The sequence below is a fragment of the Takifugu rubripes genome, chromosome 19 (genome assembly GCF_901000725.2).
Source record: "Takifugu rubripes chromosome 19, fTakRub1.2, whole genome shotgun sequence".
In the NCBI taxonomy this organism is placed as follows: Eukaryota; Metazoa; Chordata; class Actinopteri; order Tetraodontiformes; family Tetraodontidae; genus Takifugu; species Takifugu rubripes.
This window is the reverse complement of record NC_042303.1, coordinates 12,871,292-12,893,850: the sequence shown is the minus strand read 5'-3', so window position 1 is coordinate 12,893,850 and position 22,559 is coordinate 12,871,292. Positions and strand designations below refer to the sequence as shown.

Here is a 22,559-nt window from a genome sequence, read left to right as displayed (position 1 = left end):
TCTGTGCTGGAAGCCGCTGTTACAAATGGCACATGGGGGCTATAAGACTGCAGGCAAAGGAACCTTAATTACACATGTAACTGCAGCTCCCAGCATGGAGAGCGCACATTAAAGCCTCGCGTATCAGAAATATATGTTTCTTTGCTCTGCAAATGATAATTGGGTCGTGGCCCAGGGACTCTTGACTGTGTAAGTATTCCCTACTAACTTTGTCCATTTCTAATTTGATCAGTGCTAAAACAACCCCCCAAAAAACACACCACCTCCTGTTGCTCTCACATCCATTGTGCTGCCTTTTTGTTTAATCCTTTCCCCTAATAAGACTTGCAGGCTGCGTTCTGACTGGCACATCAATAAAAACAGCTCCTTTTGTACATAAACTGTTTTTATTATGCAGCATGGCACGCTGGAGGCATCCCAGCTCCTGGGCCTAGATCCAGAGATGTGGACCTGAACCTGCAGGAGGCTGCATCACTTTATAGTCACATTGTTGTTTCAGTCAGTGTGAAGTTGCATCTTTTATTTTCTTTCTGTAATTAAAATGAAATAAATGTTGCTCAGTAGTGAATGAATGGACCAGTTATAAGCTGGATTAAGTCGGTGATGAGCGGAACAGCTCGTTTATCTTGGGTCCCATCACGGCCGCACCTCCAACCGTACAAACAATGCTGTCACTTTAAAATGAGAAGCAGCTGATGCAACAGATTGTTTCCCACATCTGTCACTGTTTTCAGAGTTACTCACCATCTCTGCCAGCATCGGTTCCTCATCTTTTATATGCAAATGCACCTGTGCTTTCACATTCTGGTTTGGAGTTTGTCAAGCGTGACACTGCTCGCTTGACTTTAGAGGTCATTTTGGTGCCTAAACGTTTAGTTTGGTTCGGTTGAAATGGTTCTAGGTAGCGCTGGACAATCATGACTGTCCCGTGGCTCCAAACAGGGAGAATCCTTGAGCAGGACCCAGTTTATAGGGGGTGTTTCTGTTGATGGCCTGCTGGGTAGAGGAGGAGAAGGAGGAGGAGGAGAACCAATAGGGCAGAATTGGCTGGTTCCTGGATCTAACCCAAGTTACTTTTCTACTTGCAACTTCTTGTGACCTGCAGTTATGTTTTAAATATCAGCACCAGTCGTCAAAGCAACCATCTTCAGTTTAGCGTATTTGCATGCAAAAGGAGCCGTTTTCATATATGGTTCTATAGACAGAGGAACATTTCATTACTGCAGGCATGTATATATGGCACTGCTGTGAGTGAAGAAATAACTGCAATGTTTTCAGCTCTGGTTCTGCAGGCAGCGTAAAATACCACTATCGATGTTAGCGCTGAAAATAGGCAAACATCTGTCCTCTAAACTAGCCATTAGCGCTGTTGGGAAGGCAGGAAACTTTCCTTTCACCCTTATTGCGTGGCAGTAATGACCTATTCATGTCAGGTTGAAGTGTGAGAGCCACACGTATGTGGCAGCTGTGCACAGTAAGTCCTGCACCTAAAGGTTCAGCAGCACAGTTCAGTCTTTTCTGCTTTCTTTTAAACCCACATTATTATTTGTTTATCTCCATTGTGACTCAGTGACACTTATGACTTGTGAAAACGATGTGATTGGGGAAAAAAAAGCCTTTTTATTTTTTGGTAAAAGGCAAGAATCTCTTTGGTTTTATGTTCTCATCAGTTTGAATGCGATTGTTGCGCAAGAAAAAAAACAGCCCTGTTGTGATTACTAACCACAGCTGAGTACACTTGAGCTGAAGATCGATAAAAGTAACACCCACGATGTCAGGGTCATGCCGTCCAGCCGATTTTTGCCTTTTACAACAACAGGTGGACAGACGTCTTTTCTTCATGCTGCTGCTGCTGCAACCATCACGCAGCAAAGCTGGTCCAGAATAGAAATTCTGGTTTTACAAAATAAATCCTTTAAAAAAGTTATGAAACTTAAAAACATACCTGTCCTGGTTTGGCATCTTCACATATGGAGGCCTCGTATGGCGTGGCCAGCTCGGGAGGATTGTCATTCACATCAAGGATCCGGATACTGACCGGCGAGTGGGACGCCATAGTCTGGTTATCTGCAGGAAGATGAAAAATGACAATGAAATTAACTGTAAAGTAAAAAGTAAAGTAAAGCAAAAATTCCTAAAATGACTGATTAGAAGAATGGGAATTTGATCTTCTATTTTTCCCCCCAGTCAGGCATCAGGTGCAGGAGGACACGCTCAGTGCAGCTGACACTGACATGGGCTTCGGATTTTGCTGGCATGGAAGTCAAGGTTGTTGTCGACAAGGTTGGACATGATTTTTAATGCTCTGAGCGTTCGTGTTCAGTGCCAGTGAAACTCGGAGACACACAATTTTCCATGCGGAAGCAGACGGTCGCTCGGCTGCTGTGGGGAAGCGCTGGAGGGATTTAATCTAATGCCTCAGTAAATTGCACCAATCACCTGGAATAAGAAAAAAACACTTCCTTGCACCAGCGAGTGACATGAAAATGGCACCAAATATTACTTTTGTCTCAAGATCCTCACAATCCGATAACGACTCCTCAGTATTTAGCAGTTTAATAGAATGTGAGGATTCGCACACAAATAAATGGTGTTGACTCCACTGCAAAGGGACTGGCAGTAATTGGTTTTTCAGGCTCCTTTGAATGAGATTAAACACAAAAATATAATAACAGAAGGCCTTCGCAAGACATTTCACCCAATGGTGCAACGTATCAACATAGGAGCAGGATGATGATGCAGTCAGGACAAGAAAAGCTGCTTAAAATGATCATCACTTCCTATTGAATTGTAAATCCCAATCTCAATTATGTGATAATGTCTGATAGAGCCCCTATTTTACTCATAACATGCCAAGGACGCGACTATGGGGGGCTGGGGACTTCAAACATGCGCACGTATCCAGGTGTTAGTGAGAGGGAGCACGATCAGGCACCATCAAGTGCTGAACATCCAGGTTAATTAGAGAACATAACTTATCAATTATTTAGCCTACCCAGCTGTCACAACCCAGTCCATGCATGCAACGAAGACCTTCTCATAATAACCCGGCGGCAGAAGGGTGACAGTGATCATTGCTGAGCAGCAACGTGCATGTTTGCATGTAACAATACCTTAAAACACCAAATCCAACTGTGGACCAAAACACCCCAGGGCTTAAGGATTTATGTGAACATACAGAATACATATGTTATTACACTGTGTCTGACCCTGAGGGGCACAGATCCTCCAGGTCAGGACCCTCACGCGTGGTATCACAGCTTTGCTTGGATACATACGGACTCGTGAACCTCGGAGCAACTCGTCAAACATTAAGATCTCCGCAACTCAAAGAGTAGAAAGATGGGATCAGAAGAATACCCAGGAGAATGTTTAGAGCCCTCCGTCTAACAGAGGCACAGCTGCTAATGAGAACGCCGGCCTCGGCTCACAGTCTTCACATCACCGTAGCGTTTTAATCGACTGTGACTTGCAACAGCAGCAAGCTAAATGCATAACAGAGGCAGACAAAGTGCATCCTCTCCTCTCTGCCGCGGCGCCAGCTTCAAAATCCTGTCACATTTTCACTCCCACCAAAAAACCAGGAAAAACAATGAGCGAATTCCCGCTTCTACCCATCGAAGAGAAGGGGGGGGGCTCCCGTGGAAAGAAAAATAATATTCGATGAGACAGGTTCATTCATCTGGACCAAGTAGCTCTGTTCTCAATCTGTCTGCACACGGAGGAGAAGAATAAAAGGATTTCAACAGATTATTGGCATGTTCTGCCTCTGCGCCGCGCTCGCCATCTGTTGTGAGTCTTTCAGAACAACTGTACTGCAGACCTCTAAGGCACCCCATCATACTGACATGACTTCAAGAGAGGCAGAGGGGACGCCTGCGCGCGCGCCTCATTCTTGCTTACACGTGCGTGCCTGCCTGGGCCTCCCTGGGCTTTGTCAGTGTCATTTTCCCCACGACCAGATGATTTGCGTTTGTTGCCGGGAGGTTGGGGAGAGTGTTTGGGTGAAAATGTCCCTTTTGTGAGAAGTGGGAAATAAGGACACAAACTCAACAATGTCTGGTCTCTACAGGACCAGAGGCCCGGGCATGTGTGGAAGAAAACACCAGGATTATCACTGCAGATGGCTTTTTTTCTGAAGCTGCAGGGGAGCTGCAGCCGGGCACCTGAGCGTGTTTCCACTGTTCGTTTTGGAAGCTCCTCACATATAATCCACAATGCAACTGTTCCTTTAGGCAGACTGTGAATGAGACTGCAGATCCGTGCGATTCCTCTGCTGTAACTGATTTGTTTACACAAAATAACCTGATCCGAAATGAATGCAAACAGCAATCTCACCAATGCCACAACACAAAGCAAACTCCCATGAGGAACATGCTTTTGTGTCAACAGAATACTAAAAACTTTGATTACATTCCGCAAACTGACACAAATCCAAGGCTCAAAAAAAAAACCATGGACACAGGAATCTATGGAGAAACATCGGAACATTGAAACAAGCACAAGCTCACAGAGCAGAACTCTGCTTTTTTATCCATCTGCAGGAGGTTTTTGCAACAATTTCCACATCATTTCATAAAGCCAGGCCGCTTTTATTGAAACCTGTCTGGAGGTCGTCTGATTCTCGTGCTGTTTGAAGCGTGAAGCTGCACTTGTAGATGTTAATCTTCAAACATGAAGCGATTTTAAAGTAACCACTGAGACAAAACCACACTCTCTTGATGTGTGTATGCTGGCTCAACACACATGAGGATTTACACCTGTGTGCTGGTCTGAGCCACTCCGCGCCTATCTGGCGCTCTCTCCGGACTCGTGTACGTGACCATAAAAGTCAGATCATTATCCGATTTCGGGGGTTTGTAGATTACTCAAATAGCATAAAGTGCTGTGCTTAATCAGACCACAGCGGTTATCTGAGCAGGAGAAATCAGATTAACACAAAGATATTTCTCTCCAATACTCTGATGTCTTCGTGCATCTATATCTATTCATCTGATTGATTTCATTCTCTGACATCTGTGCAGGAGAAAGAGAAAGAACAAAAACAAGGAGGGCGTTCAGCGCTGGAGAGCCGACCAAGATCTCCCCCTACAGCAGAAAGGAGAAGGATTTCTTGTTAAACTAACCCCCCCAACATCCAAATATTAAGTCCTTAGGACTGGAAAGGATGAGACCATTTCTAAAGTGCCTGTAAATGCACCAGATCAAATAATTAATTAATAATTGTCTAATTAATGCAAACAATGCAGAATAACCAGTGTCTGAACAGCACAGACACCCCAGCGTTACTAAACAGGCGGTTTTTCAGCCACCCTTCAACAACCTGAAAGAACATTAGGACATCAGATTTATGGACGGATGTCATTTTCTGGATGTGTTGTTGTCAATCTCACTTGGTAATAATTTAATGCTAAAGGGTGGCCGATATCTCCTCATCTGCATCATATCTGAGTGACACCGTTGATTTAGGTAAGTCAAGGCCTTGAAATAAGATTAGAGGTTTAGGGAGAGAGACAGTCCACCCAACTGTGGGAGATGTCTTTCCTCTGGATAAAACAGTAATCCTTCCCAGGACAGACTGTTGGAATTCAGCCAACAGCCCAGATGAGCATCAAAAGACCTCCAGACATCACTAAACACATTTAGGGTCAAAGTTCAGCATCCAGTACCCGAGACCCTGAGAAGCAGGTGCTGGCCAAACAAGACAAAGGCTCAGTTCACCCACAGAAGTGTTGGCGACACCAAAGGCTTGAAATAGGGTCGTTGAGCGACGGCCAACGTTGGCCGATTTACTAATTCTGAGATATGTGGGCCAAAAGTCCTAAAACATCTCATTTACAAATATAACAGTCAATGTTTTCCCGGGGGATAATAAAGCAGTGCTGGGATTTAGGAGAATAATCACTTTATTACTATTTTTTACTATATGGACGTAATGCATGACCTCAGCGAAGAGAGTCACGTCAGATCTGTGTAGGTGGACGCTAATTACCAGTCTATACTGGCTTCTCCTCTTCCTCCACATCTACACTGGTACATCATTATATCAGAACATCAGTCCATTCTCAACCTCTGGTCCCTGTCGGCACATGATGGTTTTACAACACCATCAACTACATTTGCCTTGGCGAAGCGCTTTAGCCCCTCTCTGGCGCATAACAATGCCTCGGTTCCATTTTGTCTTTCCAAATTTGTCCCAGTTGAAATTGATCCAATTTACTATACTCCGAAACACTGTCCCCTTTGATTGAAGGGAAACAGCAGCATCGTAACCAGAGTGAAATTCCTCAGGGGTTGCAGGATAATGGTAGTTCAGTTGCTATAAAAGTCAGCTAGCATTTTTTGGAGGGGGGGGTGATACTTTAGAAAGTATTTATTTGACTGCAGCGGTGAAAGAGATAAAGACTTTCCAGCTATCCTGCTACAGTATCATTTTAGCCACAGGGTAAAGGTGCTCCCTTTCATCCCTTTTATATTTTATTTAATGTTGTGCAAGATTCTATCATACTTGCTATCAGCTCTTTTAAATTATACGTCAATCAAACTTACCCCGACATGTTGCTGCAAGGTAAAAGCCTGTCGAAGGGGGAGCCTACCCTGGGTAAATGCTGCATTCAGGGGTTCTGCATTTTCTGGATAGGAACTGATCCCTCCCCCTTCTCCGACAGGCTTCTTCCTTCTGGGGTCGCTACGTTTAATTGGACCAGCCTGAAGATGCGCCGCGTACCACATGTCCTGAGACCGTCGGGCTGCAGCTGACGGAAGCATCTTTGTTGCAGTTTTCTAGCCAGGGTTAATCCTGTAGACGTCTGAAAGCTGTTGTCCAATAACGATAGCACGGCAATACAGTAGTTCAAAGGTCGATAATGGACCGGGGGATAATTGTGGGTCGTGTCACATATCTTTGGTTTGGCTTCGGACAGCGTGACCTTGTGGCTCCGCGGCTTTAATGAGCAGGCGGACCTCACCGCAATGGGGACTCATTGAGGGGGGAGGTGCTGGGTTTGTCTTTGAAATACAGGGAGACATCAGTTTCACGCCCCCCTTTTGTAATTTCACGCAATAAAGAAACATTGGGGTGTGAATAGCAACACCACTCAGCACGGCCGGTCTGATTGTTTTTTCTTTTTTTGGGCGATATGATAGGCTTTATCTATCAAGAGCAGGCATGTGTTTATGTCTGATATTAAAGGGTGGCAGGACGCCTTTAAATGTTCAATTAGCATTAAAATGGACACATAAGATAATGCAGGCTCAATGAGGGAGCACACAAAAGGCTCCAAATCACTCTGGGAATTACAGCTCTTCAAAAGAAGTGACTTTTGTCTAATTTTGTATTAATGTTTGTATTGGGTGAGACTCCTCACTATTTAGTTTAGACAGTATTGATTATTAGAGTAATAGCCTGCGGCTGAGGCCCAGAAAGAAAGCTGGACTGGGAAATTAGCTTTGTTTATGTGCATTGTTTTCTCCGTCCTTTTTGCAAACGGGTTTGATGCAGAGTGCAATCTCCTCTGCTTTCCCCACAATCCAAAAAAGAAAAAAAAATAGCTTCTGTACGAGATTGAAAAAGTGGGCGATGTGTTCCTCCACTTCTCTCAAGTTAACTTCTAATCATACAGTAATAATTTCCCAGCTCCTCAGAGTTATTACAGTCGGTTTCTTTGCAGTGGCAAAAAGGGCTCGATATGATGAAGAAAAATGTAAATTCTTCCTCCATTTTCAGCAGGGTGCGAGTGCGCTCTGATGCTCTTCAGCGCCGCAGCATTGAGAGATTTGATGATAGCAATAGTCAGGGAATACATCTACCTCGCTCATGTTTTGCTCTTTACTGTTCACCTTGTTTTGATGCGTGACTATTATTGGATGTCACAGAGAAGCAAATAAAACAATGATGAAGTGACCTACGATACAATTGGAATTGAAATGAAAGGCAATAATAATAATACTGATAATAACAATAATAATACCTGCTTCGACGGCCTTCACCGTGATGTTGTGCCAGCCTGCCGTCTCCCGGTCTAGATTCTTGCCCAGTGTGATCGCACCAGAATCCGGATCGATATAAAAGATCATCTCTTGGTCTGTGGCACGGTCGATGGAAAACCTGTAGCAACAAAAACAGTAGAAATACAGACTAAATAAATCTGAATTTACAGAGCGTCCTTTCCTGAAAACTAGTTATTGCCCTTTTAAACGTTTTGATTCAGAGCTTGTTAAGGCTCTAAAGCCTATTCACCTTTTCTTTCTCTGGTGAAAGAATGAAAAAAAAAATCCCAAACATTAAATTTTAATTGAGCACTCCATGTAAATCACAAATGCATTTTTTATGGTGCAGGTGGTCGCCGGAGCCCTGAAAAGAATGTTGAATCAGCAAAATCTGCTGAAAGGTTTCTTTGTTTTAAGTTTCTCACAAACAAAGAGTGAGTGTGTGTGCGAGTGTGTGTGTGTGTGTGTCTGTGTGCATTCATGTGTATTAAATAATGGCTCTGCTGCATTCACGTCCAAACCAATCTTAACTTTGGGGACCAGGAAAGCAGAACTGCTGTCAGAGTCGTTTAATGTAGAAACTGGCTGTGAACAGCACATTCAGAGTTTGGAAATAATCTACCTGTAAACACCAAAGTTTACTTGGTCGGCGGCTCTTAGCAGTGATGTTGCATCATTGATGTTTGTCCTAATCAATTGTCACTGCAAAATCAACCAACACTCAACTTCCTGTTGACAATATTTCCCACATGCACGGTGTCGCTCCACTGCTTCCAAAAGTGCATTCCTTCCAATAAAACAGGCCCCAGTCATCAAGTCTGTGATAACACCAGAGCAGTCACACACACTTATGAGAAGGTTCAAGTGGAAATCTAAACTTTCACACCTCGCTAATTTTTAGCATGATAGTGTTGCTACATGCGGCAGCTGAAAAAAAAGTGTGAATATTGAGGTAAATGCAGAATTTAGTAAAGACTCTCTCCACCAGCAGCGAATGCCCAGTATTTACTGACCTTCCGTCCATTACACTGGCTTTAAATAGGCTGTGACACCAGGGGGCAACTTTGCCCAGCAGGGGGGGTCCCAGTTAGCTCTCCCTTGATTTGGGCTTGTAGTTGTTTAGCCAAATGCGTGCAAATAGATCACAAACATCCAGCTCGGGGCTGCCCAAACACTGGAGAACGATAGTGCTGCTAGTGTGTTGCACTTTATTACACCTGGATCTCTGGGCCTCATGCATTTTTAATTGAGGAAGTTTTCACAGACACTGCATGTGTCATAGCCCTTATCTACGCTCCCCTTTAGCAATGCAATTGCTCCTCTTTAAGATGGATGAACTGCAGAATATGACACAGAAGGTTCAGAAAACATCTGAGAGAAGAGAATATCTTTTTTGCGTTTAACGTTGCAACTTGCCGGGACTTTAACTCCAACTTCTACAGCCAGATATCCTCGTCCCCTTTCTGCACAGCGGTAATAAATAAGGCAACAGTGAAATCCATCGTGGCTCAACGTAAACACAATTTCTACACGAACCAAATGCATAAAAGTGCAGCCGGGACCACCCTTTCCTGCACACTGCCAATTCTATGTCATACCTGACTGATTTGTTCTTCACATCTGGATCACTGGCAGAGACGACGCCGACCAATGCTCCGACCTTTGCGTCCTCCTGGACCTCCATGATGGTTCCCTCAGGCGGTTTGAAGGTGGGTGGCTCGTCTACATCCGAAACGCTGACCCGAACAATGGTCTGATCGCGGAACGAACCCAAGTCCACAAAGCGAGGGTCAACGTGCTTGTTTACCGCTTCCACCACAACGTTGTGCGTGCGCCTGGTCTCGAAGTCGAGCGGCTGGAAGATCAAACACAAAAAGGAATGTTTGACTCAAGAACACCAGTGGTTTGATGTGACATCACTCTTTGGTCTGAAATGGATCGTTGGAGCTTTCTGGAAGCAATACTGCTGAAAAGAAACAGATTGCTGTAGTATGGATTTCTGACAGTCATTAAAGGCAACGCTGATCTAGCGCTACTGTGGCGTGGGGGAATCCATCTTGTTAAAGTTAATATTTTCTCCAAGTTGCTGTTTTCTAGCAGCACCAGCCAACCAGGTCATCTAGCCTGAGTAAATCGTGACTACCAAAACTCAACATCTCTGCGAACACGTTCCTTTTTTGAAAGACCGCAGCGCACGGGACCCCACGTTGAAAGGAGTTTTGACGAGACTCTAGACGGACAGCACACATGAGCGGATGGATGCCTGTCACGAGGACCAACCATCATCTCTCCAGCGCACGACTCTTTGAGTCAACTCAGATTTGGAAAAACTCCGTTGCGCAACCTGGAGTGCCCTCGCTTTTCACTGCTGCTTGTAGCTTCTGCTGAAGCGAGCGCGCGTTAGCTGCTCCGAGCATTTGTTTGGATGTTTACTAAGCTTGTAGAAATTTAAATAAAAAGCTGTTCCTGCCGACCAAGTCAAAGGCGGCTTGACACATCTGGTTTTTCTGCATGGCTGCTTGGTTGTACCTTCTTGATGGAGACAACAGCTTCCTGTGTCTCAACGTCAGTGGTGACCTTGAAAAGCTCTCCGCCGTCTTTGATGAGATAGGTCATGTCCGTGTTCTCGCCCATGTCGGCGTCCGTGGCAATGACATGGCCGACCGGTGTCCCCACAGCTGCTCCCTCAGACACCGAAAACTGGTACATCTCTGGTTCGTAGATCAGGTGGAAGCAAAGGAAGTGGGTCAGTTTCATCAAAGCAAGGAACAACAAAAATGTGTGTCATGCATGTGGGAAATTCCACAAAAGAGGAAGGATGAAAGACATTTTCTACATGAAAGAGAGAGTAGCAGTAGAAGAGTGGTTCGGAATATCAGTCAGCGAGATGGATGGTGAGCAAACAGGGGAAGGGATGAGTGCAGGAAAGATAACGAAGAGGCAAAGAATCCAATAATGGGAGAACAAATGTAATCACACAAATAGACTGAAGGCTGGTTTGTCAGTGTCATTATTACAGTCACATTAACACGGCTGGTGTTATGGAAAGTCATTTCTCTTTCTCACTTTTTTCTCAAAGGTCTGTACGCCTTTAAAAAACAGTCGGCTAGAGGCCTTCTTGTTTGCCTGTTTCGAACTCGACTGTCCCCGATCGTCCCTTCTTTTCAAGACCACATCGTAGACACGAGTCCGCAGACTTTGTACTGATGTCGAAGTGTTTCCATGCATTTCGATAGAACGACAATACGATATAAAAAGAATATCATCTCATCCAATCTTATCTTACACTATTATGTTCTGTTGCAGAGCAACATGTACCTGCCGATGCTGCTCTGGGTGCTGTGTTTGTGCAGTGAAGTGAGGAAGATTGCATTTTTGCTTGGATGATTTGACTCACGTTACACTTGTCTCTACTGCAAACCGTTTAGCCAAAAAGCCACTTTGACATCATAAATCCATAACATTACAATGAGGGAACAATCAGCCCCATTGATTCAGTCCTCCACAGAGCCTGGCTTTAAAGAAGGCTCAAACGTGCGGTGGAACGCATCAATTCTCCGGTTTGATGGACTACTTTATTCGGGGCTGAAGGTTTAATCACCCACAAAAATTAGGGGATTTTGAGAGACTGCATGAGGTCCATTTAATGTGGTTGCCGGTGGCGCCAACATCAGGCAGGCTGGACAGTTGCACGCATTTTTAGTTTTATCTTGTGTGTCTCATTTCATTTTCTTTCCTTCCCTTTATTCCTATTTCAGGCTCCGCTTTTGCAAGTTTCTTATTGCCACTTTCTCTTCTCCTCCAGTGTCTCACCATGATTCCATTTTCTGAGCTACGATAACCTGAGTGTCTGTGTGGGGGGGTGGTGGCTTACTCTGTGGGAAGCGAGGCGGATTGTCATTAACGTCTGTGATCACAATGGTGACTGTGGTGGATCCAGAGAGACCACCCATTTGTCCTGCCATGTCTGTTGCCTTGACGACCAACTCATAACGATCCTGTGTTTCACGGTCCAGATCTGCCACCGCTGTCATGATGATCCCTAATGATCAAGGGATAAATGAGGGAGCAAAGAGCAGAAAAGATGGCAGAGGGGGGGGGGTAGAGAGACTGAGAAGTGAGGTCAGGGGAAGGGTGACTTCAGCAACACATAATTATTCATATCGGGAAAAGAAATAAATGGTTTTCCAATCGTCGTACGTCATCTCATGATGGATTCTGCATGATGGGACTCATAGTTGGCTTACAAATACCAAATCTATGGTGACTGGAGAGATGGAAGGGGAAGAGTGTGTCAGGTTCGTGCCTGCTGTGAGTTTTATGACTCGGCTGTATTTAAAAGCATAATACGGGGGCAGAATAAAGACGAGCATTACTGCTTCTCTACAGGGCTGTAATCAGATCTTAAGGAGACATCCAAAGAGAAAAAACATATCAGAGGGTGAGTCAGAAGTCAGTCCATTCACACTGTGGGAATTACATGCTAATCCTGCAAATTTTCACTTCTGGTGGTCAAAACCCACAGCATTGAGACACTTCAGCCCTGCTGGTGATCGAGCCGATAGCCTGTCTCATTAATTCACGAGCCTGGCATCACTGTTATATTTGAGAAAAGAAGCTCAACAAGCTGGATTGGTGTTGGTAAAGTGTCAGGCTAGGCGTAGTTTCTGGACATTCTTTTCGTGAAGGGCACAGAAATGACTAAAGCACCCGGTTCGCCAGCCAGCACACCTCAAACTGACCGGTGGTTTGGCTGTGCAGGGTGAATATGGCTGTGCTGCAGGCTGTGGGATTGTGCCCATTAGAACCTAATGATCCCTGGGTTTGATAGGAGGTCTGGGGTTTATGTTGTGTTTTGCGCACAACTCAATGTCTTAATGCAGCCACAGCAGAAACAAATCTGTGTGTCGCCAGCCTGACGTCACTCGGCAGAGACGATGCAGATGAGCCCGTGCACACGGTCAGCCTGTACATTCCCATTACAGCGATGCACATCACGTAACTTTAACCTAAACCAATTTAGCAGCAGAGTAATAGGGTCACATTCACCAACTGTCAGATGGTGTCCCACTGTTTTATCAGTTAAACTAAATGATGCTATTCAAGTGTTGTGTTTTTCCTTAGATCAATTGAGATTCTTCACATCAAGTCGTTTGAACAAATATATGAAGCTGTGTCTATCAATGCCCATTAGGATCACAGCAATAAACACAAGTCTATATTTCAGCATGCATCATGCATTCCTGCTACTCAGAGAAAAGAAATATTAGTTTTCTGTCTTAATACATACACCTAAAATAGATATAACAATATTATATATCAGCAATAGTGATGATGCTCGTGTACCTCGGCAGTACAATTACCGTTAATGGTTTTACCAACCGAAGTTAAGTTGCCGCCTTGGACATTTTTGTATACTTTCAGTCAGGAAGTGAAGTTGAGTAAGTCAGTTGAAAACACAAGACCAGTCATTATCCTTGTGGAAGACCTTTGGACACCACAAGAGTCCACTCGCAGAGCCATTCAATTAGGATGCAATTACACTAATGCAAGTGCAGAAAACATTCAGAACATCCAGGGAGATGTTTCTGCAGCCGCATTGTGCGTCAGGGAGGCTGTAGTTGGTTGGTAGTGGAGCATGCTGGCCTTGCTCAATAGGAAGCCCTTTGAGCTCTTTTTTAAACAAGAATGACTGAGCCACTGTTGACTATGACAGACTATTCCAGTCTGTAAAAATCAGACCGACGCTCTTTGGTTGAGGGGTGAGTAAGAGCTGTATTAATAAGGCAGATTGCGCAGGTGTTTCATCGCCTTTTCATTTTGACCTTCTGGACTCTCGGGCCTGCCCTTCCTACAAGAGTGCAAAAAGAGAGCGCGTGAAAGAGAAGCTCTCTCTGATAGGTCTACACCATCAGGGTCATTTATCATCCACGTGCTCAGGCTGACTTCACAAAAGTGGCGCAGACCAAAAAGGAATCATTAAAACTTTGCTGCATTTCCCCGGAGGCCCGATTCAAACGGCAATGCTAAGCTACTCTGCGGCTACGAATGGGCCTCAGACTATAGACTCCCCGTCTGGGGAAATTGGATACTTTTCATTGTATAGCTCAGGGAGGTTCAGAGGGGCTGAACCTACAATTAGAATTAAAAAATGCACTATAATGCCTGAAGACAGCTTGAAATGCTGGACTGTTCAGCAGGTGCAAGAGATGCTAACAATAAAGTAGGTACGTCTGGAAATTACAGCAAAACTCTGAAAATTTAAAAGGGAAAAACTGGACTTGGTGTTCGTGATTCTTACCGGTGTGTCTGTCAACTGAAAAGAACTTTTCTCCATCCAGAACGCTGTAAATTACCCGAGCGCTGCTGCCGTATGTGGGGTCGTCAGCGTCAGACGCAGTGACCTTCATGACGGATGTTCCTGGAATGAGACATCGGAAGCAAACAAGTAAAACCAAACATTCCAACGTAAATCTCGGTGCTTGTTGGGGTTTGATTAGAACCTGTTTAGGTATAAAGACCTTCAAAAGGTCTTTGTGATTTACTGACTAAACATGAAGCTATTGAGAGCAAAATGAAGAGGTGAATTCTCTGATACAGCCTTGTCAACATAATTTGTCTGTACACAAACATGGGAAGCTAATGCATTTCAAAACCACTTCAACTGGCAGTTCCGGATGCACATATTTTTAGACACAAACATTTTGACATTTTTTTGTTGTTTTTCATGTAGTGTCCCAAAAGATGAAAGATAAATGGAATGAACCAAGTGGCCTTAAACTGTGACAAGAGCCTGAAATATACAAGAAATGATTGCAAATGATTGCATGCGCTTAAGCAAAGATTACAGCTTCAACACGTCAAATTTGTATTTGTGGAGTAAAGTCGAGTTATTATTTTCCACTCAATGCAGAAAAATTGTTGACTTTGTTCGCGGTAATGCTCCTTTTCCCCCATTTTAAATACCTAAATGTTGCCCTTTTTGAATCTTAGACACTTAAAAAAAACAAAACAAACAAAAACTTTAAAACATGTTTTTTTCCCCCAGGGAAATGGAAATGAAGGTGTTCCATCCTGGGTGCCCCCAAGTCCTCAAGGACGAGGACTCAGCGGCCGTCTCCGTCCCTCTCAGTCTGGGTAATTACTGACAGCTGGTGTTGTCTGCCAAAAGGTCATCCCTGTTGCCTTTCTCAGAGCCCTGTCGTGCCACTTTCCAGCCACATAATGACCGTATGCTAATGACGCTAATTAGCAGGAAGTGTCAAGGCGCTGTTTGCTTCCTGTCATGCAATGGGGCTTTTAAGAGAAAGGAGGGGGGGAGTCTTGAGACTGCTGGATTATAATTAAAGCACCTGGTCATTAAAGCAGACAATTCAAACCACTGACCTGCTGCCTGTCACACGTGCCTTCTACTGGGTATGAAGCAAAGCGGCGCGTGCACATGTTGAGGTATGAGGCTGAAACGCGAGGCTAATTTGAATGATGGTACGGTGTAAAAATATCACTGGAAATAGGCGGCTGCGCGAGGAGTACGAGCTATACCAAAGAATCACGAATCCCGCCACCTTTTTCTGTCAAGTCTGGGGTCGACTCAAGGCCGTGAATGTGAATGGGAAAGGCCGCCTTTTCATTTAATTCAAATTCATGAGTTTTATTACGCAAATTCATTATGTCGACCAAATATGCAAAAGTACACAGCAGCCTGATCCTTAGAAGATCAAGATATGCAGCATCGCAGTCAGGGGATAAGGAAAATAGTATTCTTATTTGATGAACAAAAAAAAAACATCAACTAGAAAAGCTACATGGAAGCAGTGCATTTTTATTATTATCATCAGGCAGTGGTGTGTTAGTTCTGCCTACCCCGTTGCCCCTACTGCTACAAGTCCAACAAAACCATTTTCATCCATAGGATTACTCTCTTATCTTAATTTTCCCCAGGTAACAATCAGTTTGGAGCCCAGCTGTTTCCAGGTGCTGGCTGGCAGCAATGTTAGATGGTCTGGAAGAACCATATAAATGCAAATGCTTCTTTATTGTGTTTATATTAAAACGAGGAGTGAGGCAGTGAGTTTGGCACTTGGACTCCTAATAAAGCCCCGGCTCGCATCAGTGTTTTTCGGTGAGAGAAGTCATTACTTACAGTATCAGCCGGTGTCTCACTTAAGCAATTTTGCTGTTGATGGGCTTGTGGGATTCAATAAAACCTATCGATTTCCTCCGATTCTAATATAATGCATATTGCAGTCACAGAACTATGTCTAATGGGTAAAAGCTCCAGATATTCATCAGCTTAAGAGTTTTATTTTCCTTTGTTTTCTTGTGTCTCACCGACCAAAACTTCAGTCACAAATTACCATAAGACCATAAGTAAAGAACAATGACACTATTAACTGCCAAAATACCGGTTGGTATTTTTATTTTTTTATAATGTTCCCTCATGGGTACAATTCTTTCTGCAGATTCTGGAGTTTTGGGTTTGTTTGTTTTTACTCGCAGCCAAGATCTGCAGGGCTTTACGGCACAGTGTTCTTTTCTATTTTCTGAAACAAACAAGATCTAGTTTCCGTCCTGAGTTACAAACTTGAGACCGACTGATGAGCACTGACATAAGCCCACAGCCTGGTAGGTGAGACAACAACTGCCCTGAAGTCTTTACAGTCTCTTTTTAAATTTGTTGATATTTCTTTCACCAAATGCATGTTGGTCCATTCAGATCTTTAGCATGTGACACGAGAGCATGGCTCTGAACATTTCCAGAGTCAAAAAGAAACCATCCAACCATTCATCCATCCCACAGAAGTCCCTCGGGATCCAAACCCAGGACCTTCTGGTTCTGCACCCCTTAATGGAAACCAGTGCGATTTGTATTTTACCATTAGTGGCTCAACAGAAATCTAAACACTAGTGCTCAAAGCGGATCTCAGGTTCACCTTTTGCTTGGCTGCTCAGCCATACAGCCTGATTCTCTTCATCTCACACACGGTTACAACATTTCTGTCGCCATGTGAAAACGCGAAAATCGTTTGGGTGTTCAATAATCATTCACTACGATTAAATGCAAATGACACAGCGGAGCTGAGCGACAGCTATTTATTTAACATTATTTACGGCTTCCTTTGATAACAAGGCTATAACTCTGCAACGCTATAATTGCAATATGACAGCTGTTTTTCAGAGCAATAAACATCTTCACCGTGCACTTCAGCTGAACAGCTTATGACGAAAAGCAAATAAGAGCCAGTTGCAGCAATTTGCCTTTAGCATAGACTTAATTCCTTTTCTATGTGTCAATTTTGTTTAGTGGAACACATGATTCTGCTGATAATATTGTAGCATTTTCTTGGAGAGAAGGACACAAAGGAAGCGCCGTTCATCCCGCAGTAATCCCACAACCATAGAGCATGTGCTGTGAGTGACAAACAGCGTCCATTATCCCTTCAATAATGCTCGATCCAAACTAAAATACCATTCAGAGTGAGCCCAACACCTGGACCATCTGTGGGGGAGTGAAGTAAAGAGTATTGTCGCGACGGAGCAGTGAGGGATTGACTGTGGGGTGGGTGACAACGGCTGTATGCTTAGATTTATGCATGAGTTTGGTTTAATGGTATCAACACAGTCTGTCAGAATGGCTTCCCACACCGTTTCAGCACTCTGGGAGCGATGGTTCAATTACCGCAAGGGGAGCCGCAGCAGTGCGACGCATGTGGGACACCAGACTGACAGCTATTTAAGAGGTAGCCTCGTAAAGGAGATTTGTACCCAGCTCAGCTGGGGCTGTAGTGGTATGGAGCACATGCATGTGGGGGGGTTCAACTGCTCTGAAGTTGAGCCTCTTTCCCGCTCCGACCTACCTAAATCTAGAGGACTGAGTGCTCCCCACCCACATTATGGATCATTTAGTAAAGCCATAAAAGCTGAGGTGTATTCACATGAAAAGTTATTTCTTCCCTGCTTCTCCTATGATTCATTCCCCTCTCATCCACATAAACGGCTCAGGAGGGGAAGAGAGAGGTGCAGAGAGGATGGAGGGTGGGACGGAATGAAGTGCACAGTGAAGAGAAAAGCCGTCTTGTCATATAAGCCAATGGCCTGCTTACATTGATCCCCTCTGAGATCCCGTCGGGGATTTAGCGACACTTTTTTCCCCCATTTTTTTTTTTTTTGCCAGAGAATCTAAATTTAAAATCAAACGTTTGTAATCCTTCGAAACTGTGACTTCTAATAGATCAGATCATATAGTGATTTGTAGGTGGAAAAGTTAAATCTTTTCAGCCTGATTCATGCCCAAAAAAGATGGATTTTTTTTTTTTTACTTTTCCGATAGATAGAGATAGATATAGACAGACGGACAGACAGACAGACAGACAGATAGATAGACAGGCAGAGTGTGAGAGATACACAAGGATGTAAATAGATACATACATTGTCACCCTCGGCAGTGTTGTGGAGGTAATAGATTACAGTCTGTGAGATGTAGAGTTCAGTAAGGAGGCGGTCAGCGGGGAAAAAAAGGTCTCAGGTGGGTCTGACTGCTTAATGTTGGCCAGGAAGGAGGACAAACAGAATGTGGACTGAGTGAGAGATGTCCACGAAGACGCCCGGGACAAAGCTTCCTCTAAATGTCCTGGTTGGGAGCGGAGTTTTGAGCAGTCCTGGCTGATGCAGCTGGATGAAGAGATGTTAGTGAAAGTGTCTGATGTCGGTTGACAGATTAATGAAGATGGGGTTCTGGCACCGGGGAGGAGTGCTTACCTATGTTTAATTTATATTTTGGAGAGGCTCAGACGTGGTTTTATTTAGGTGTTGGCTTTTTGAAGTATTTTTGTGAGGTTCAGCCAAGCTGTCAGCCAAGAGGAGCGTTGAACTCACGTCTCTCTCCCTGAAATGTCATTCAGTTGTCATTAGAAAGGTTCCAGTCTCATCACGAGTGTGGAGCCCGTCATTTTGGTTCTTACAGGAATGACCCTGGTCAGTGGTGTGCATCAGCACCATCAATACGCTATAATTCCTCCGTGTAGCGTTACGTGATCTGAAAAATCACGAGACACTATCTATGGAGTTTGGCCAAGGCTGGAGGCTTTCTGTGATAGAACACACTGTTTCCCAGGTTCTGTGAGTCTGGGCCCGCCCCCTTGGGATCAGAACCTGCTGGTCTGGATCTTTCATGGTCTCTTCTAGTATTAAGGCAAGCCGGTCAGGTGGGAGTGCTGTGCTGCGTTCATGAAAAATGTCTTGCTCAAATTAGTTAGAATGGAGTTCGGAGTTAACAGGCAGAGCTCTCCATGCTAACTTAACAAGACTTCTATGATCATCCAGTGAGGTTTCATGGAAGAAGCGCTGAAGAACGACCTTCACTGCTGCAGGTACTGTGGCACTGATGTCGATCCCATCATGCAGCGGGGGAATTTAAGTTGAAATGGGCGGAAGGAATCGATTGGAAATCGCTCCTGCCTTGTTGCATTGCTTCCTCCTTTAGACTTGCTGCTCCCAATGTCCCATCCTCTGTTGCCATGACAGGGCCTGACAATCTTAATGATGACTGCATCAATTTGTAGCCTCTTGGGCAACCTCTCTAGACCCCGGCAACAGACTAGGTGATTATTACTTCAAGCCTCTGGTAGACATCTGACTTAAGCAGAATTGAAAGCATTTCTCATATTAACCGTACTGGGGGCAAGAAGGAGAGAGACACAAATATACGCGTGTAGTTGGAAACAGGACATGTATCTTTACTTTGAAGACCTCTAAATGAACTATTATCCACAGAAACCATCTTCTTTTGAGGCAGGTGTGCTAACAACAGCACCGCTGGAGTGTCCGAATCCAATAAAAGTTATCAAATATGCATTAAATCAAATGTTTCTCATTGCGTCATCAGTGGGCACGAAGGACCAGAAGGGTGCGCATGTAAGCGACACCTCAAAATGGCATCAAGCAGATTGTTTGCATCCTAGAATCACTCCTGCTCTACAAGCAATAGATGTACATTTTTTTTAAATCTATAGCTGGACTTTCTACAGATGGGGATAGCACAGGTGCCTCGGTGCATTTGAGAAAAGCAAAGTGACCTCAGGCGCTAAGGTGTTTAATCTCCCTGAAACTAGACTTAATATTTTGCTACTTTTAACAGATAATATGATGCGTATCACACCAACCTGACAGTAACTGTGGCGGTTTGCGTTGCATGGCGATACGGAGCCCCGGCTGCTAGATAACAGCTATTTGTTGTCAGCTTGATGTCACCTGTCTGAATGCTTATTGCCTGCTCTGCTGTTGTTTGGACCCCGACTTGTCAGTCAGTGTTACCTGAGGTTAGAGGCCAGCGCGCGGGTGTCGCGTCCTGTCACATCGCAGCCAAGCGGAGGTCCCGCAGTGCTCGATGGCAGAACCACATCAATCACAGGATTAACTTCTGTTCACCCCCCATGTTGCTAATATACTCTTCCCTCTTCCAGTCCCCCCCCCACTCCTTTTCCAAAATCTTCCTCCCCTTCCCGTCTTTGCCAGAAGGGAACCAGCTTGTGTTTTAATGACTGCATGGACAGAGGTTTCCTGGCATTTAAAATTCAGGAATAAAATAAGGAAATTGGCAGATTGGTGGATGAGTTAGTATGCAAGATTTAACACACCGTTATAGTGAATTAATAGTGGAAAGTGTGTTTTTTTATTACGATATAAAAACGACGCATTAGGCCGAAGGCTCCGGTGCCAATGACTTCTTTGCAGTTTGTCTGCTTGATATTGTGTTTATTAGATTAACCTTTTGAAGGCTGCAACGCTGCGTAACTCTCATTACGGAGCCACGCAACACAAACGATATCCCTTTAGTGCTTTGAGTTTGCAAAACTTTTGAGACCGAGTTCAAAGCCAGATAAATATTTGAACAGTTACTTTGGCAGGGGAAGAGAAAAAAAGATGGATCCAGTTCAAATATTAATGTTCAGGCTTTGCAAAACATAAACATGGGGGGGGGTTCCTATAAGCGTCTAAACATTAAGATTAGGACGACAGGAAAACTGTGCTAAATTCCAAACTCTATATCTAGCATCACAGGAAATCTGCGGGATTTTTCCATTTCCATTCGCCAGCCACGATAAATATTTCTTTATTTATTATTTTTGTTTACATGTGCGAACACGTTAAAAAGGAACCGAGGCTGGTTTTCAGTCACAACAGGACAATTTCCAGACAAATGTCCCCAACCGGATCATCTGTGCGCACGTCTAGAAGTAAAATAACCATTAGTCAGCAGAAACACAAAACATCGACCAGGAGGAAAATCACTTTCTTCGATCCATAAAACACACACACACACACACACACAAAACACACACACACACACACACACACACACACACAGAGGGAAAACTTGGACGTATTAGGAGGAACTGGAGAGATGAAAAAGAAAGAAGCAAACAAGCCATGTTCGTGAAAATATTAAAACTTAATTTGTTAACTGCGTAGCACAGAGATGAAAATAGTAGCATAGGAAAAACGGTTTATAAAGAGAACAGTAATGTTTATCTACTGAAACCCAAGCTGCCAATAGATCTGCCAAGATTAAACCAATAAAATCCTAAACTAATAAAATACTTTTGTCAATTACTCTCCCTGGGGATCAAACACACAACCTTCTGGCTGAAAGACAATAGCGCTGATAATGTGGCCAAACCGATGGTTCAAAATAGATGAAAGTATATACAGCACAAAGCTAAACATTCGAGGGCTCCAAGGGTAAATCACTTAAATAAAGTACAAACCATGTCAGAGAAGGGCTGCATGTGCTGGAACTGTTCGTCATTTGGGTCGGTGGCCCGACTGGCTGATTCCATCCCGCAATGTGCCAAAATGCTCTGTGCACTTATCTGTCAAATACTTTTGATTAAGCAGAACAAATGAGAAGTGTGCTATTAGCCAGCTTTGATGGCAGTTTTGATTATCCAAAAGCTGGCCGATGGTAGACTTTCACACTTCAGACTTCTCTGTGGCTGACGTGCACATGATTGCAGCTCCGTGGGGGTCTGTCGCTCTTTGTGAGAAATGTTCAGTGTAATTTCCTGGTAATTAGGGTTTGTAAAAGTGGTGTATTTTCACTTTCTGGTTCACTGTTACCTTTTTGCTTTTATAGTATTATTAAATGGAAAAAAAGAAGGAAAGCACATTCCTCCATCTCCAGGAAGTACACCGTTCTTGCTTTGCACTGCAGTTCTGTAATAATAATCCCGGTCTCTCAGGACGCCTGTCCGGAGCGCTCCAAATAAAGATGTTATTTTAGACGAAAAGGGGAGAAAACTTTCTAATGACCATAACCATTGATGGTGGGTGAAATTTCTTATCATTTTAAACATAAAGGGACAATATTAATTGACAGAAAGATGATCTGACCATTAATCAAACAGACTTATCTCAAATAAATCTAACATTTTAAAGCATCTTGTCCTCCTTAACCAGGCAACATAAAGGTAATGTAAGACCATTAAAAATGCATTTGTCTTACTTAACAGGCGATACAACTTTTCCATTATAGTTGGATTTTCCTTCACTTACGGACATTTCTAACAGTG

The 22,559-nt window shown here is 43.9% G+C and overlaps 1 protein-coding gene across 4 annotated transcripts in view; it reads right to left on the bottom strand.

The window, feature by feature from the left end:
* cdh22 (cadherin 22) overlaps positions 1 to 22,559 on the bottom strand; it is a 140,438-nt gene that overhangs the window by 17,361 nt on the left and 100,518 nt on the right. For all 4 annotated transcript variants that reach the window (XR_003886063.1, XM_029826994.1, XM_029826995.1 and 1 more), the window contains 6 exons: positions 14,291 to 14,410; positions 11,864 to 12,031; positions 10,519 to 10,700; positions 9,588 to 9,844; positions 7,971 to 8,107; positions 1,946 to 2,067 (listed from right to left, as the gene is read on the bottom strand). Coding sequence is in view for 3 of the 4 variants with exons in the window: in XM_029826994.1 (XP_029682854.1) it covers positions 1,946 to 2,067; positions 7,971 to 8,107; positions 9,588 to 9,844; positions 10,519 to 10,700; positions 11,864 to 12,031; positions 14,291 to 14,410 (986 nt within the window). In the remaining variant the exon portion in view is untranslated. The remainder of the gene's footprint in view (positions 1 to 1,945; positions 2,068 to 7,970; positions 8,108 to 9,587; positions 9,845 to 10,518; positions 10,701 to 11,863; positions 12,032 to 14,290; positions 14,411 to 22,559) is intronic.